This window comes from Netta rufina (assembly GCF_964035555.1).
Source record: "Netta rufina genome assembly, chromosome: 2".
Lineage (NCBI taxonomy): Eukaryota > Metazoa > Chordata > Aves > Anseriformes > Anatidae > Netta > Netta rufina.
The window spans coordinates 78,145,502-78,160,359 of NC_140124.1; the positions used below are offsets into that span (position 1 = coordinate 78,145,502).

The following is a 14,858-nucleotide window of genomic DNA, read 5'->3' on the forward strand; positions in this document are numbered from 1 at the left end:
GTGCAGCTAAAATTTTGACACTTTTAGTCAAATGACAGGAAGAATAAAGACTAAATCAACTAACAAGGCATGCCTATGCAAGTCCTACCAAAAAAAAAAAAAAAGTTTGCTGTGCGAGTACCTTTGAATCTCATTTGGTTGCTTCCATAGGAACTTCATGTGTAAAAAGATAAAAGAATAATGAATACCTACGATAATTTTGTTTAGGAAGGTACTTGACACTAAGTTCTTATTTTAGAATAAGACCAGTCTAATTTGATGTGGATACTCTATCCCTTTTTCTGTATGTTTTATTTGAAAAGGGAAAACATGCAGTTACAAAATAATTAGCAAGTTATTTTTTTAAATATAAACCTTTCTTAAAATCACATTTCAGCTGGACTCTTCTATTCTCTCCTGCCTCCATACAAGATTATTCTCAGAAGTTAAGAAACGCTACACAGGCCCTGGGAAATCTGTGCAGAGTAAGGGACATGTCACACAGCTGCTCCTAGGGCAGAGCAGGGAGTGGAAATTTTTCTCACCCTCTGCCTTCCCCGCAGTTCTGTAGTGACAATGAACTCTGCCTGTCATTCTCCTGGCCCAGTTTTCATCTGACTGCATGCCAGCTCAGTCATGTCTTTATCCTGGACTAGACACAAGGGATAGCTGTAGCTTCCTTGCCTCCACCGATGTGGCCTGCAAGGAGACCAAGGGAGGACACTGGGCTTCATAAGGCTCTGCCCTGGACTGTGTGTCAGCACACATTCAAGCTAGAAACAAAAGCAGAATAATGCAGTTGTATTCTTGCTTTAGCAACATCATAATTTATGCAAGAATTTGCATGAGAGATGAAATGAAGCAAAAGCATCTGGATCAGGATAGTAGGACACTGTCCCATGAACTGGAGTGTTCACATTTAAAGTTGGATTCAGTTCAGCAGGAAAAAAAAAAATTCAGATTGAAAATTGCATCTGTATTTAAGCTCTGAGCTCCTCCAGAGCCTGTTAGCATTCATTTTCACGTCTAGATACCATCAAGCGGGGCTGAGCACATTAGTTTTAATGAATTACTGCAAACCTTCATGTGAGAGGCACTGTGGAATCTCTGTTCCATGCCAGCTTGTTTTTTTTGGGGGGCAGTCTTTTTAAACACTGGGAAGTGAAAGGCAGGAACGCGCCCCAGCTGTCAAATCTTAAATCAGAAATGATGTGGAACAGTTGAGATATCAAACCATGAAAAGAGGGTTTGATAATGGGAAAGACATCTCAGCCTCAAAATAAACTTCCTATCTTTCAGGGCACAGACTTCACATTTCTCACTAAAAACAAAGCTTTGATGATTCTCCGAGGTATGTAAATTCCACAGTAATTCATTTATTCAGTGACAATGCCCCACCTTCTAAATCAAACCTCCAATGTGTCATTATCCAGAAGCTCAGAACAAGCTCTTTGAGTGAATATATAACGATGCTGAAGACTGCGCTGAAAACAAAAGGCAACCCCATTTACTGGGTGTTTTATGTCTAGTCTTAGAAAATGGTTAAAGAAGATAGAAATTAAAAGGAAAGCATTCTCCTAACCCCTCTCTCTGTATTTGCAGATATTCTGTAGATCGACACACTGATATGGACAGAGTATTCAACATCGATTCAGGAAACGGTTCGATATTTACTTCAAAACCCCTTGACCGGGAAACACTGCTATGGCACAACATTACAGTAATAGCAGCAGAGATCAGTAAGTCAAACCTAAATACCACTGCTGTCCCTGATGTAATGAATTTAGCTTTCTAGCTGAGTGTGTGGAAAGCACGGCTGGACAGATGTCAGGTTATATGGATAGTCCACTCAATACTAATGAAGAAGCTGAAACTCTGGAGGAGGTGGTCTGCAGCTTTATGTTTACTAGGGACACCGCACATCAAGAGGTAACTTAGCTGAGCAGGGAGGAAGGCAACTATGCTGTTTTCTGATCACTAATAGCCATTTTTTTAATGTCCTTTGAATTCACAACCCGTATCACAAATTTGTCTGTTGGTCTGTTGCTTAGTTTAGGACTGCTCAGAAAACAGTCATCTTGTGGTACTGCTAATAATCACGTTTATTTTAAGAGCTGAATTGCCAGGGATCTAGATAAAGATGTGCATGCTAGCCGTTGCCTATGACTGTGAAGCATAGTGGAATGGTAGATCTAATGTTGCCACCAGTTCTGTGACTGTCCCAGAGTCTTTGTACAGTGCAGAGGCTAAATGACTTTCTTTTTTTAAACATGAACTGAGAGAAATACAAGTTCTACTTTCTCATTTTGCATGTACGTGTGTATGGCTCACTCAGCTGCAGTTCTCACTATGGCGAGAAGAGTGTAACGAAGGGGTATTTCACTCCAGTTTTCTTTGTTCTTTAGGTCTTTTTAAAGCTGAAAACTGAAGTGATACAAAACTAGTGAGGCAAGCAGATGGAGTTGTATGAGAGTAGTGCACTAGAGCCTACAGGAATTATGTTTTTTAAATAGTTTTCCCCTTCTTTTGAAAGCTTGCACCTTTTTATGCTAGGTATGTGGTTTTAGCATACCAAACACTCTGACTTCTGGCTGACTTAGCCAGTTGTTTGTGTTTCTGTTAAGTCTTTGAAGGAGTGATCTAGGGTCAAGAGTTGTGCACTACAGACTGAGCTCATGGGTAGAAGAGAAGTGAAAAAATAAACACCTGAAAAGGACAGAATAGCAAGAATATTTAGCAAGCTCACTTGCTTTGATCCCAGTGGAATTGAAATAATATACACTACAGCAAACTGTATACTACCTGAAAACCAAGTTAGCATCTATATGAAATACCTATTTCAGTCCTTGACTCCTCCCCTAAGGGCAGACCTCCTGGGCCAAATGCTCTCAAATAAACCTTTTGTGTCTGACACAGGTTTATGTCTTAATTACAATTCCTCTTTAGTCTGAAACCTTCCAGGCTGCAACAAGCTGCTTCCCAGGCTGTGCATCACTGAGCCCAGACCGAATTTGGCGTAACCGGGGTAGATGCCTTCCAAAGGCAATTTTCTTGGCTGAAATTCAGCTACTCTTGAAATGAGCCTTGGTCTGATCCAGGCTACCACACTAATTTTAGTCTCAAGAGACTAGACTGGAAAACACCACTGCTTAATGCTCCTGGCTAAAACCAGTCACTTCTAGCAAAGCTAGCTACTTCCCATTCCACTAACTTAGAGCTAACCATTAATTGCACTCAGTGACACCCCATCACATCGAACTCCAGGTATATTTCACTGAAGTTAGCTAAAAGAAATAGCCAGTCAAGTTACGGGCAGTACACGCACTCAGAGAGATGTGTGCTCCCTTTTTTTTTAAAAAAAAAGTAAATAAATAAATAAATAATAATAATAGTAGTCATGAAGAGAAACATCTTTCAGTGCTGACTGTTCATAATTTCATTTGACAGTAGAAAATAAATGGAAATGCAGAAGTTGTTTTGCTTTGAATTTTCTGAAATTGCCAGTAAGCATAGCTAGCTGCATTTTTAATCTTCTCTGTTTTCACCAGCATGAGCTGCAGTTGCTCAGCAGCCCTAAGAATCATGCTCTTGGTGTTGCAAACAAATACTTGGTGAAAGACAGGCTCACTACATCTGCCACACTCTGAGGGAAACTGTTAATAAAGCTCAGTTCCCAGGGCTTCTGACTCTCAGATGCCGAATCACAGCCAATTCGCCAGAGACAATTCTGAGAGCATTTGATAATAAATATTCTTTACTTAACACTTAAAGTTAACTCAAACATTGGCAGGACGTTGAGGCTGCATTCAGAAAAAAAAAAAAATCTTTAGTGGTGTGATTGCTGGCTAAACAAAACATAACACTACAGAGGAGAATAGATTTAAGCAGATGTGTCTCTTTCATATGGTGGACATTTTTGTTGGAGATGGAGCTCAGTAGTAATGAAAGGATAATGCAAACAAATTAATCTACACCAATTCATTTGCAAAAATAATTTGAAAGAAACAAAAAGAACTTAACGATGCATAAATATCTTTCAACCCATATTGCCATGAAATCATAAAAGAAGGCCCCTGTCCGTAGAGCATGTAGTATTTATACTGCTACTGTTTATTGTAGTATCATTTTCAATTGTAGGGATCTTAAGCACCTGGAAGAAGTAAAATGAAAATATGTAATGAACAGTTCCCCCCCCAAAAAAAAAAGCAGGAAAGAAAGAAATTGTAATTCTTGGGAGGAAAAGAAATGCATTTGGCTATATATTTAAATGCATTTGTTAGAAAGGTATACTCTTATAAATAGTCCTCCAAGTAGTCCTGCAAATTCAAATGAATACATTTGATTTCCGCCTATTATAAAAATTCAACATTTATATTGATGTATTTTACCATAAAATTCAGCCTAGTCTATATTGTACATAAACTGATATTTTATACATTGAATGAATTTAGCCCAATGGTTTATATTAGAAAGTGTTTTATGCCTAATGGAATCATATTAACTTCAATGGGCCTGTGGAGCTTTAAAGTGCAGTATTTTGTCCAAATGACTGAGCTCTGTAATACAAATATACAGCGCCAATTTTGGAGAAGGCATTTTCAAATTTATAAAAGTTTGATAAATACAGTAATAGAGCTTTTATTAAGGCTTAACTCAACAAGTTACTATAATGAATGTTTGTAGAAGCATGTGGACTCACAGATCTGTACTTTATTCCACTATTTTTTTCACTTGGATAATATGTTAAAATGTTTTAATAAACTATATTTACATGGGTTGGAAATGAATGTAGCAAAATGCAGTGCAAGTCCTCATGAAAGGAAGGGGCTAGGTATTTATTTTAAACAAAACTCATTTCAGTCCCATTCATTCCCTCCAATTTCACTCTTGCACTCCCACAGCCACTAAGGCGGGTATGTTATGTCTAGGTGAGCTGGTTTGGATCATATTTGTGTGATGTGGAGGACAAAGGACATTGATGTAAATTCCTGGAAAAAAATCTCATGTTTTCCTCTTGATTGGTGATGACCAATTGGTTTGTTGGCAGGTCTTACTCTTTTAGGAGCCACCAGTCACTGCAAAGTGTCCCTTTGCCTCAGAATCATGCCTATTTTCTCTTTCACGCCTCCCAGGCAAGGTTGCTGCCCATTGCCTTTCTTTCCTTATTTTGACTATTTTTTTGACAAAAACCTCTCTCCTCTGTAGTCCAACAGGAAGAGGAATGGTCTATACAATGTGCTGTATTTCCAAATGTTTCCATTTTTGTATGTGAAGTTAACAATATTTTTATCAGTATTTTACAGTCAGATATATCCTTGCCAGTTTCAATCTCCTGATCCTACCTAGTTCTTAAAGGTAAAAGAAAAGTTTACATATAGATACCTGCAGATTTTACATAGTGCTGGTGTTCTTCAGCTGATACATTTTAATATCAACTCTAGAATATTAGCCAAATCAATCCACAGCAGGTTAGAAAATACCTGTGATCACAACAGCAGTTATTATTTATTTATCATAAGAGTAGTGATGGTAGCTTAAGGAACTTTGTTGGGAGATTGCAGTGGAGGGAATATTGTCTGTTATGCATGGAGAGGGAACAAAAACACAAGCCCATCTTTCATGACTGTTCAGTCGTTCCGTTTCAGAGATAAGGAAGTTAGTAAGTTCTGGGAAATTTGTTACCACCAAACTGTATCAGTTAGGCTAATACACAGATTTAATTTAATTCCATTATTAGGTTTGTATGTGTGTATATATATATGAAACATACATTCATAGTCATACTTGGAATGTTCAAAAAAGGAATTTGCAAACCTTAAAATCCTATCCAATCTTAACTGTGTAGCTTACACAGAATCAGTGTGGTGATAGAGCATGATTTTGTCGAATTCACCCCATAATTCATTCCACAAGAATCAGGAGAATATAATGAATGAGAAAAGAATTAAGGCAATGAGGCCCCAAGTCTGTCCTTTTCTTCTCCTGCACTGGGTCAGTAGCTAGGCTAAATAAAATCTCTGTTCTTTCTGGTTTTATCATTTCAGACAACCCAAAACAAAGCAGCCGTGTCCCAGTGTTCATTAAGGTTTTGGATGTAAATGACAATGCTCCAGAGTTTGCCATGTTTTATGAGACCTTCGTCTGTGAAAATGCAAAGGCAGAACAGGTGTGTTGCGTGCTTGTACTAAGAAAATATTCCAAATGAATTGAGTTTTTCTACTACTCTTGCATCACCTCATCAGGAGATATACTTTGCATTGCATCAAACTGTCAGTTTTGCAAAATTAAACTAAACAGTGGCTGCACAGTACCTGATTACGCTTAGTATTCTTGCAGCTAATGTGACACTGTGTTTTACACCTGTTTTCCGTACTGTGCCTTGTTATCTCTGATTCATTTTCCCTCTGTGATTCTCTGTTATATTCAGGCACCTCCACTGTCTCCTTCAAAAACTGTTACAGGTCCTGTCTCTGAGATAATTATTTTCTGCCAGATAACTCTCACTCTACCAGTCCCATTACTAAATGGTTCAAAGTAGCAAATAATTTGAAAGAGTCAGCCAAACAGTTCCTGTGATGGGGGATTTGGTTAGATGAACACGTAGCCAGCTTGGACTGTCTCACCTGTCATTTCTGTTGCCTGTCACATGCAAAGATTTCCTACCCAGCTGGAGTGGCATCAACCCAAACCTGCTCTCTATGTCAATGCAATTTCCCTGCCAGCTTTCAGATTCATTATGTTACTGGCTAACGGTATGGGATACAATAGCCTGATGATCTGAAACAGCATCAGTAGCACATGGATCACTTTTGTTAAGGTCAACATGGCAACGTCAGCTGCCTTAAAGCAGGAAAACAAAACAAAAGAAATAAAACAAACAAACAAACAAACAAACAAAACAAACGGTTATATCACTTTACAATCCTACAGTAGATAAATAAATGTAAGGTCCACTGACTTCAAAAATAATTTTGTTCTTATTGTTTCAGCTGATACAAACATTAAGTGCTGTTGATAAAGATGACTCTTACAGTGGACACCAGTTTTCATTCTCCTTAGCTCCTGAGGCAGCCAGCAGCTCAAACTTTACACTCCAGGACAACAGAGGTGAATTTCTAGGAAGACCTTTCTTTATTATCTCACCCTTGCTTTCAGTCTTCAGATGAGTATAAAATGTGTGTTTTGTGTTTCCAGATAACACAGCAGGGATTTTCACCCGAAAAACCAGGTACAGCCGGCATGAAATGAGTACCTACCTCTTGCCAGTGGTAATATCAGACAATGACTACCCTATCCAGAGCAGCACTGAAACAGTGACTATTCGAGTATGTGCTTGTGACCATCGAGGAAAAATGCTGTCCTGTAATGCAGAAGCCTTGATTCATCCTACCGGTCTTAGTACTGGGGCTCTTATTGCCATTCTTCTCTGTATCATTATATTACTTGGTAAGTGGCTCAGTGGCATTTTGTTGCTTTCACAATTGAATTGGGTTTGAGCATTTCACAAAACAATCAATCAAACAAACAAACAAAAAATGAAGGTTTATCTTCTTAACACGTTCAGAACAAACAAGAAATTCAAAAGGCTCACCTCAAAAGAAACGGCACAAGGGGGAAGAGGGTAAGCCTGCCAGATCAAAGCAATCGGTGTCACAGATGACACGGACTTATTTTACATTGCTGCAAGTGGTTATACCAAGGCTAGGGCAAGAGCAAAGCAGACGCATTTGTGTGTTATCCTGCATTTTTATTATTGTATTTCATCCTTTGAGGGATGCTGGATATGTGTGATATATTCTGTAGTGTATACAGAATACATCCCACCTTATCTTCCCTGTCTAAAAGCTAGACATGTCCAATCAAAATGAGGCAGCTGAGCTCTACCCTCTGCTCAAGGGAAAGAGACAGGCACCTCTAGAACGCCATCCATCCCATCCCGTTACTGGTATCTGAGGAGGACGAGACTAATTACCCTCTGCAGGGTGAATATGACTCTTACTGTTGACCATAGAAAGAGGCGAGATAGCTTGGTTTTAACCAATTAAGTTGCCCTGTCTAACGTAAGGGGAAACGAGTCACACTCAGTCTTTCTGGTCTTCTGGAAAAGGACGCTGAAATAGGGTGGCTACTAAGGCACACTCTCACATCTCAAGGATGTGCAGATATCTGGCCACAGCACTTACAGGTGGTCACCTTTTCTTTTCTTTTTTTTTTTTTTTTAAATTTAAAAAATAAGGCCAGTTTGCAACATCTCTCACATTCCTCTTAGGCAACTTCCATCCCTCTTGTTCAGCAAACGGAGAAGATCTATCCAACAGCCATTAGCCATAACCTGTTAGTCTGAGGAGAACCGTCCAACACACCACAGTCAGTCCTCAGGAAGACTTTATTAATCACCAATAGCATCTGGCCAGGAAAGAAGGGAGTCAGACCAATTTTGTAGCAGTAGGGACAAGCAGAGGAGAAAATGTTTCCTCAGTGATTTCACTTGTTTCTGCCATGCTTGTATCTTCTCAGACATGCTTATCACCACTGCAGAATCACCCTGATCATTAGTTACTGTTAACAAATGACTTCCCTCTCCAGTGATAAGCCAAAGACATGTTGTGACACTCAGGCTTTAACAACCTAGTCATGGCTTGCCCAAATAAGCACTATCACCTCTTCAGAACAGATTCCCACAATAACAATCGTGCTCTTAATTTGTCATTAAATTTATTTTTCAAAACGTTTTATCATTGCCTCTAAAGATAGAGCTCACTTTGCATCAAGTTCCTTTCCAGAAAAAGAAATCTAGTGCTGCAGATAGTCTTGCACTAGTTAATACAACTGTACTCATTAATATCAATCTGACATTAAACGATTTCCTGTTTTATGTCAATCGAAAATAATTGATTCTGTGTGCTAAGCAGCACTTTATGTCAATTACTGCTCACGCCACCATGCACCATAAGCAGATTTTCAATTAACTCAGCTATATAATTTTCTATTTTCAGGCTGGTTGCAGGGTTTGCATGTGCAACCACTACTGAGAGAAAAACAATACTCTGGGCAGACCTGAACCACAATTTAAAGTTTAGCAGCAACAAAAAGTGCCTGTAAAGTGCTGGGTTTATTTTCAGATTGAGTAAGCCTAGCAGCTTATCAGGATGCCTCAGATATTGCTAAAAACTGACATACAAATAAAGGTGATGTACTTTAACATATAACATCTTTTTTTTTTTCTTTTTTTTTTTTCCCTGCAAGTTCCAGTTGCCTAGCATATTCTGTGTAACACCTTTTTTTTTTTTTTTTTTTTGCTAATGAGATACTTTAGAAACCCTTTCACATAAAAACTATCAATCCTATGCTTTCTCAGATAATTCTGCCCCTCACTGTTACAGGAGCCCATTCAAAATTGACTGTATTTTTCAAGTTCTCCAAAATTTTCCCCAGCTATCATTATTCTCTCACATAGACCCAGTTTCCTGAGTAGGGTCAAAGGTTTATGCTCTTAAAGACAAGGCTTCTCCCTTACTGCACAGCAGCACAAAGAAGCATTGCTCAAGTTAGGGCATTTATGTGACCCCATAAGTAAATCGTCATTGCTGGGGTGAGAGTCTGAGGCTTTCACCATCTGAACCAGTCTTCCTCATTCTTCCAGTTTCACCACATTACTTATTTCCTTTTGACTTGTATTATACAACAGACAATTCCTGTGGTAAAGACATAGTAAGAATCTCAGGATCCCTCTACAGTCAACGTAGAGAAAGAGTATGAGGCACTTTCACAGCATGCTTGAGCACACCTGCAGAGAGCATGTAGATCTAAGCAATTCTCCAGGGAAGAGAATTAAATAAATAAATGAAAACAAACAAACAAACAAAAAAAACAAACAAACAAACTAAAAATTAAAAAAAAAAAAGGGAGGGGGGGGCAACAGCCAGCTTTTTGTCTGTGAGGTGAAACTAAGTTTCTATGGAGTTAAATTTTGCTTTGGGCATATCCTTAGTCCTTAGTATTGCCCTTAACAGAGTTACAAACAAGGAAGGGACTGCAGGCAGGGAAAAAAAAAAAAAAAAAAAAAAAAAAAAAAAAAAAAGTCTTAAAGTTACTGTGCTTTGACTCATACCATTTTAGAAATACAGTTTTAGAAATACAGCTGACATGAAAGATAACTTTGATCCACCTTATTGTCTCATATCAATGAGTTCAGGCGTTTTCTGATTTGCTTTGCTTTGCTCTGAAAGAACTATAAAGAGCAAGATTTGTCTTTTTTCTCAGAGTTTGCAAGCAGAGCTGAAAACTGGGCACTGTGGACCTCAGACTACCAAAGCAACAGTGATAGTAGTAATACATCCCTGCTTCTTGCTGCTGTTCATTTGTAAATATTCAGTCATTTACCATTTTAAGACAGAATCCAGCTAAGAAATTTGAAATTAGCTTCAAAAGGAAATAAAACATTGAACATAGCACAATTCTCCAACAGTACCATGGATCATTATTGAGTAAAAATACTTAAGTTTAAATCGGGGGCTTGGATAGAATTCCTGCCCTCTCTGTAATTTAAATGTATAAATTTACACAAACTAGAATGAAAAGCATAAGATATCTGTTTGAGAAATCTCATCCCTGTCAGATTAAACAAAACCATTGCTGTATGTTGGCAGGCTTTAAGATTTAAGCTATGTAATTTTTAAGGCAAGCTACAGACTTTTTAATGTGGCATCCATTGTAAAAGCATGCCAGGAAAGTTAATACAGCTTGGACTTTCTGCTGGCTGAGACTCCATATTCCAAACGTTTCCAGAGGAGGAAAGATTTACTGATCTTGAAGAGCAGCTTTGCTAACTTTTTATCATAGCCCAGTAGATACTAGCATTGTCCACAGCACAGGTTTCATTTCATCCCAGAGGTCCAAGATACATAACACTGCAGGTTGGTTGTTTTGGGGAAGGTGTTTCTCCCTTCCCAGCTCTCCTGAAACTAATTCTGTTCCCCAAGCAATGAAGTTGCTGTTTGACTCCGGTAAAAACATGCCTACTGACAGAAAGACACTCCACTTCTTGCAAGCTTGACATCCCCTTTCATCTCGTACCCACCCATGCCACCCCATCTCTCACAGTACTCACAGACAGAACACAGTCTAAAAGTTGGATGTGTACGTCTGCGGTTTTGCTAAACATCTTAGAAAAACTTGAAATGTAAGCACTGGTGCAGCATTTCGCCTGGGTTTTAATGGAGTTGGGGATTAACTTTTCCCTTCCTCTCCCCCTGTTGGTTTGTTTCTAGTTACAGTGGTGCTGTTTGCAGCACTGAGACGGCAGCGGAAAAAAGAGCCTTTGATTATTTCCAAAGAAGACATCAGAGACAACATTGTCAGTTATAATGATGAAGGTGGTGGAGAGGAAGACACCCAGGCATTCGATATCGGCACGCTGAGGAATCCCGAAGCCATAGACGATAATAAATTGCGCAGAGACATTGTGCCAGAAACGCTTTTTATGCCACGGCGGACTGCGACAGCACGAGATAACACGGATGTCAGAGATTTCATTAACCAAAGGTTAAAGGAAAACGATACAGATCCAGCGGCCCCCCCGTATGACTCGTTAGCAACCTACGCATACGAAGGTAATGGTTCTGTGGCAGAGTCCCTCAGCTCCTTGGAGTCGGTGACCACGGACGGAGATCAGGACTATGATTACCTCAGTGACTGGGGGCCACGGTTTAAAAAGCTGGCAGATATGTATGGCACGATGGACAGTGACAAAGACTCTTAATATGTTGCCTTTTTTTTTTTTCCTCCCTCATTTTCAGAAACAGCATTGAGATATGTGAAGTGGCTATTTCTTTCTATTTCTCCACAGCTCTGTGAAAGGGTTCTCTATCCAACCGGTTCCAGTTGTCTAATGACTGCAGTCTGTGTGGATCAGCTGTCAGAAAACTTTTTCTAATATAATTTTATGAGCTTCCAAGAGGCAAACTTCTTATTTTTTAGTGCATCCGGTTTACTAAGCCAACCTTACAGGCACAGCAGTAGTGGAGGGGAAAAAAAAAGATCAGATGGGGAGCAATATTTTTACTTGTTCTGCTTATATTGTAAATTGGAGTATATTACTGTTTAAGCTCACTTGCTCTTTTTACTTGTATTCAGATTATTCAGCTCAGACGACTGCTCTGTCGATTGTGTATTGCACATCCCAATGTAATGAGGTACCCTAGTTTAACCTATGTATTATAGTCAAAAGTAGTGGTGATGGAATGAAGGTTTATTATACAAGTAGAGTCAGCTGAGAAAAAAACAAATGCATTTTACTCATGAGGAGGGTAGTGAGGCCTAATGGTCATTTAAATCCAAGTGGTTTTTTTTCAGAACTTGCCATTGCCCCCAATGCACTGAATCATAGAAACACATATATATAGTTCATTGACTGCTATGTATATATTCTTCTGACCTAGCATTGCTGGAGAGATGTGTGTGCATGTGTGTGTGGTCAGTAACCCCAATCCAGTTCTTAAGTGGTTTCCCAGTTCTGACCCAGACTTGCCTTGTGATATGGAACAAGTCATCTAATCCAACTCCAGATTGAACCACAATTTAGAGGAAGGAGCAGAACATAGCTGTGCTTTTCTTTGTACTTGTGATAGTTTCCACGTGCACCGCAGTTCAGTGGTGAAGGCCACTGTGCTGGGGAGGTAGGAGTCAGGCTTTTCATATCCATCTACTTCTGCCTGTTCCCACGTGCAGGAGGGCAGCTGTAACCTCAAGGTGACTGCCACCCATTGAGTCAAAAGAAGCAGGCGCAAAGGAGGAAGGAGTGCTTTTATGTCCTAAACTCCCCTGCCAGAGTGTCTTCTGACTGATTCTCTGCCCAGTTTTGCTATCTGTAAAGTGGGGAAATAATGCCTACCTCATCAGGATGTTGCAAGAATTAGATAAGTCATTTGGAAAATACTTTACAGATGGACAATGCTGGTATTCTGCCAGAGGAAGTAATTTCTCATGCTTTTTTGGATCCCTTCACCCCAACCCCCTTTCAGATTCAAGCCTTGAATGCAAAAATAAGTGAAAATCAATTATCATTCTAATGGCCTGAAAAGTAGGGTTTATAACTTTTTTTTTTTTTTTTTCATAAACAACTCAACCAGGGTTGTTAAAGACATCACCAAAAGGTGACAGTTTAATCACGTCTTTCCATGGGTGTGCTTATCTTCTTTGCCAAGCGAAGTAATTTTTGTCCAAGGATGGGGGCAGGGAAGATGCCATAGTCTCAGGCCAGAACAATTTTCTCTACGTACGACTTATGCACCACTCACTCTTTCTGTTGGTTGTCAAACCTATACAGTGGCTACTCTTCAAATCCAGTGATCTAGGAGAGGCTAGTTAGAGAAAACTCTAAGGGGCAGCCATGGGACATACCCAATTCCAGGAGCTAGGAGCACCTCTTGGACCCAAAGTAGGGATATGGCCTATGGCACTGTGCCAAGGAAAGAAGAATTTTTATTTTTAATATACCTCATAAATAACTAATCTAATGTATTTTATTTTGAAACTGTATTTAATACTAGAATTACAGGCATGGATCTATTTCCTTCCTCCTCTCCCCTCGAATTTTTCGTGAATCAGTTTGAAAACTAAACAACGGCTCCAATTTACTTTAAAACATGAAGAGACAAGGGAAAAAAGTTAATAAACAGAAAATTAAAAGGGATTAAAAATTAATCCCTGGAATTCATTACTCCAAGAGAGTTAAATAAAGAGAGTAGTAAGATTCCAGAGCATGAGACACATATAAGCACGATGACATAAATGCAGGATTTGCGGTGTCCCGCAGCACTGGGAAGGACGCCTTTGCAGTGGGGAGCACCACACGCTCGCAGGCTTAGGGCAAGGCAGCTAATGGTTTACAGGTGCCCAGCGCTGCAGCTCAGATGGGTTTTCAGAGCAGAGGAGGCCAGAATTTCAGGGAGCACTGATCCCCAGTGCCGCTGGTGGAGGCCTCTCAGGGGTCAGGTGCCCAACTCCAATGCATAGCAGGGCTGAGCCTGCACGGCAGCAGTGACACAGCCAGACCCTTCTCTTGTTCTCCTCAGGGCCTCTCTGCAATTTAAGATGATAATCTTTGAAAGCCTATCCCTTTGTAGCCTCCTAGAAATCAGTGTATCCAGGAGGCAACCTGCCTCAACCCCAGCCCTGGCACAGGAGCAGGCCGCCTGGTTTCTCAGTGGCTTTCAGACACATAGTAGGAAAAGGAGGTGCTCACACAGGCTCCTCGCTTGGGGCTACGCTCAATCCCTGGAGACAGCGTACACTGAGACAGCGTACCCTTCAGGGGCTCCTCGCCCTTTTTGTGAGGTCCACCTGCAGCAAATTGCCTCAAAAACTCAGGGCAGAGCTGGATGCCGAGAGCAATCAGGCCAATCCTCCCCACACCTCAGACCAGTGAGCCACAGCAGAGGTGGCTGCCAAACCTTGCAGGCCAGGGGTTGCCCGAGCATATTCAGCCCCACAAAACCTCCCTGGCTCACCGGGGAGAGGGAACTGTGGCCATCTGGCTGGAGGCAGCCCGGCCGCAGCCCTGACAGTAGCAGGCACCCCGCCAGGCAGCGCCCATTACTTCCACAACAGGAGGACTGCTCACCTCCTTGTAACTACTTCCCTACCTTTGTATGGTGACTTTGTCGAATTTAGTGATTGTTAGTGGCAGTTCAAGCTCAAGTTTATTTTTTTTTCTGTCCTCTTTTTTTATTATTATTATTATTTTTTATTATTATTTTTATTATTTTTTATTGAAAGCTGGTTCTATCTTGTCCACTGTGTGACACAGTAGATAACAGAGTGGCTTCTTGTGCCTGTTGTGTAAATATATTATATATAAAATTATACAGTGTCACCAC

The 14,858-nt window shown here is 40.1% G+C and overlaps 1 protein-coding gene across 2 annotated transcripts in view; it reads left to right on the forward strand.

The window, feature by feature from the left end:
* The window catches only part of LOC311206468 (cadherin-6), a gene marked incomplete at both ends in the record, with an annotated part of 47,494 nt that extends 35,754 nt beyond the window's left edge, over positions 1 to 11,740 (forward strand). The window contains 5 exons of one of the 2 annotated variants that reach the window (XM_084281802.1): positions 1,582 to 1,718; positions 6,024 to 6,145; positions 6,969 to 7,086; positions 7,174 to 7,425; positions 11,250 to 11,740. In XM_084281802.1, the coding sequence (XP_084137928.1) occupies positions 1,582 to 1,718; positions 6,024 to 6,145; positions 6,969 to 7,086; positions 7,174 to 7,425; positions 11,250 to 11,740 (1,120 nt within the window). The remainder of the gene's footprint in view (positions 1 to 1,581; positions 1,719 to 6,023; positions 6,146 to 6,968; positions 7,087 to 7,173; positions 7,426 to 11,249) is intronic. The other variant, XM_084281803.1, reaches the window with a different exon arrangement.
* Between the last annotated feature and the right edge of the window lie 3,118 nt (positions 11,741 to 14,858).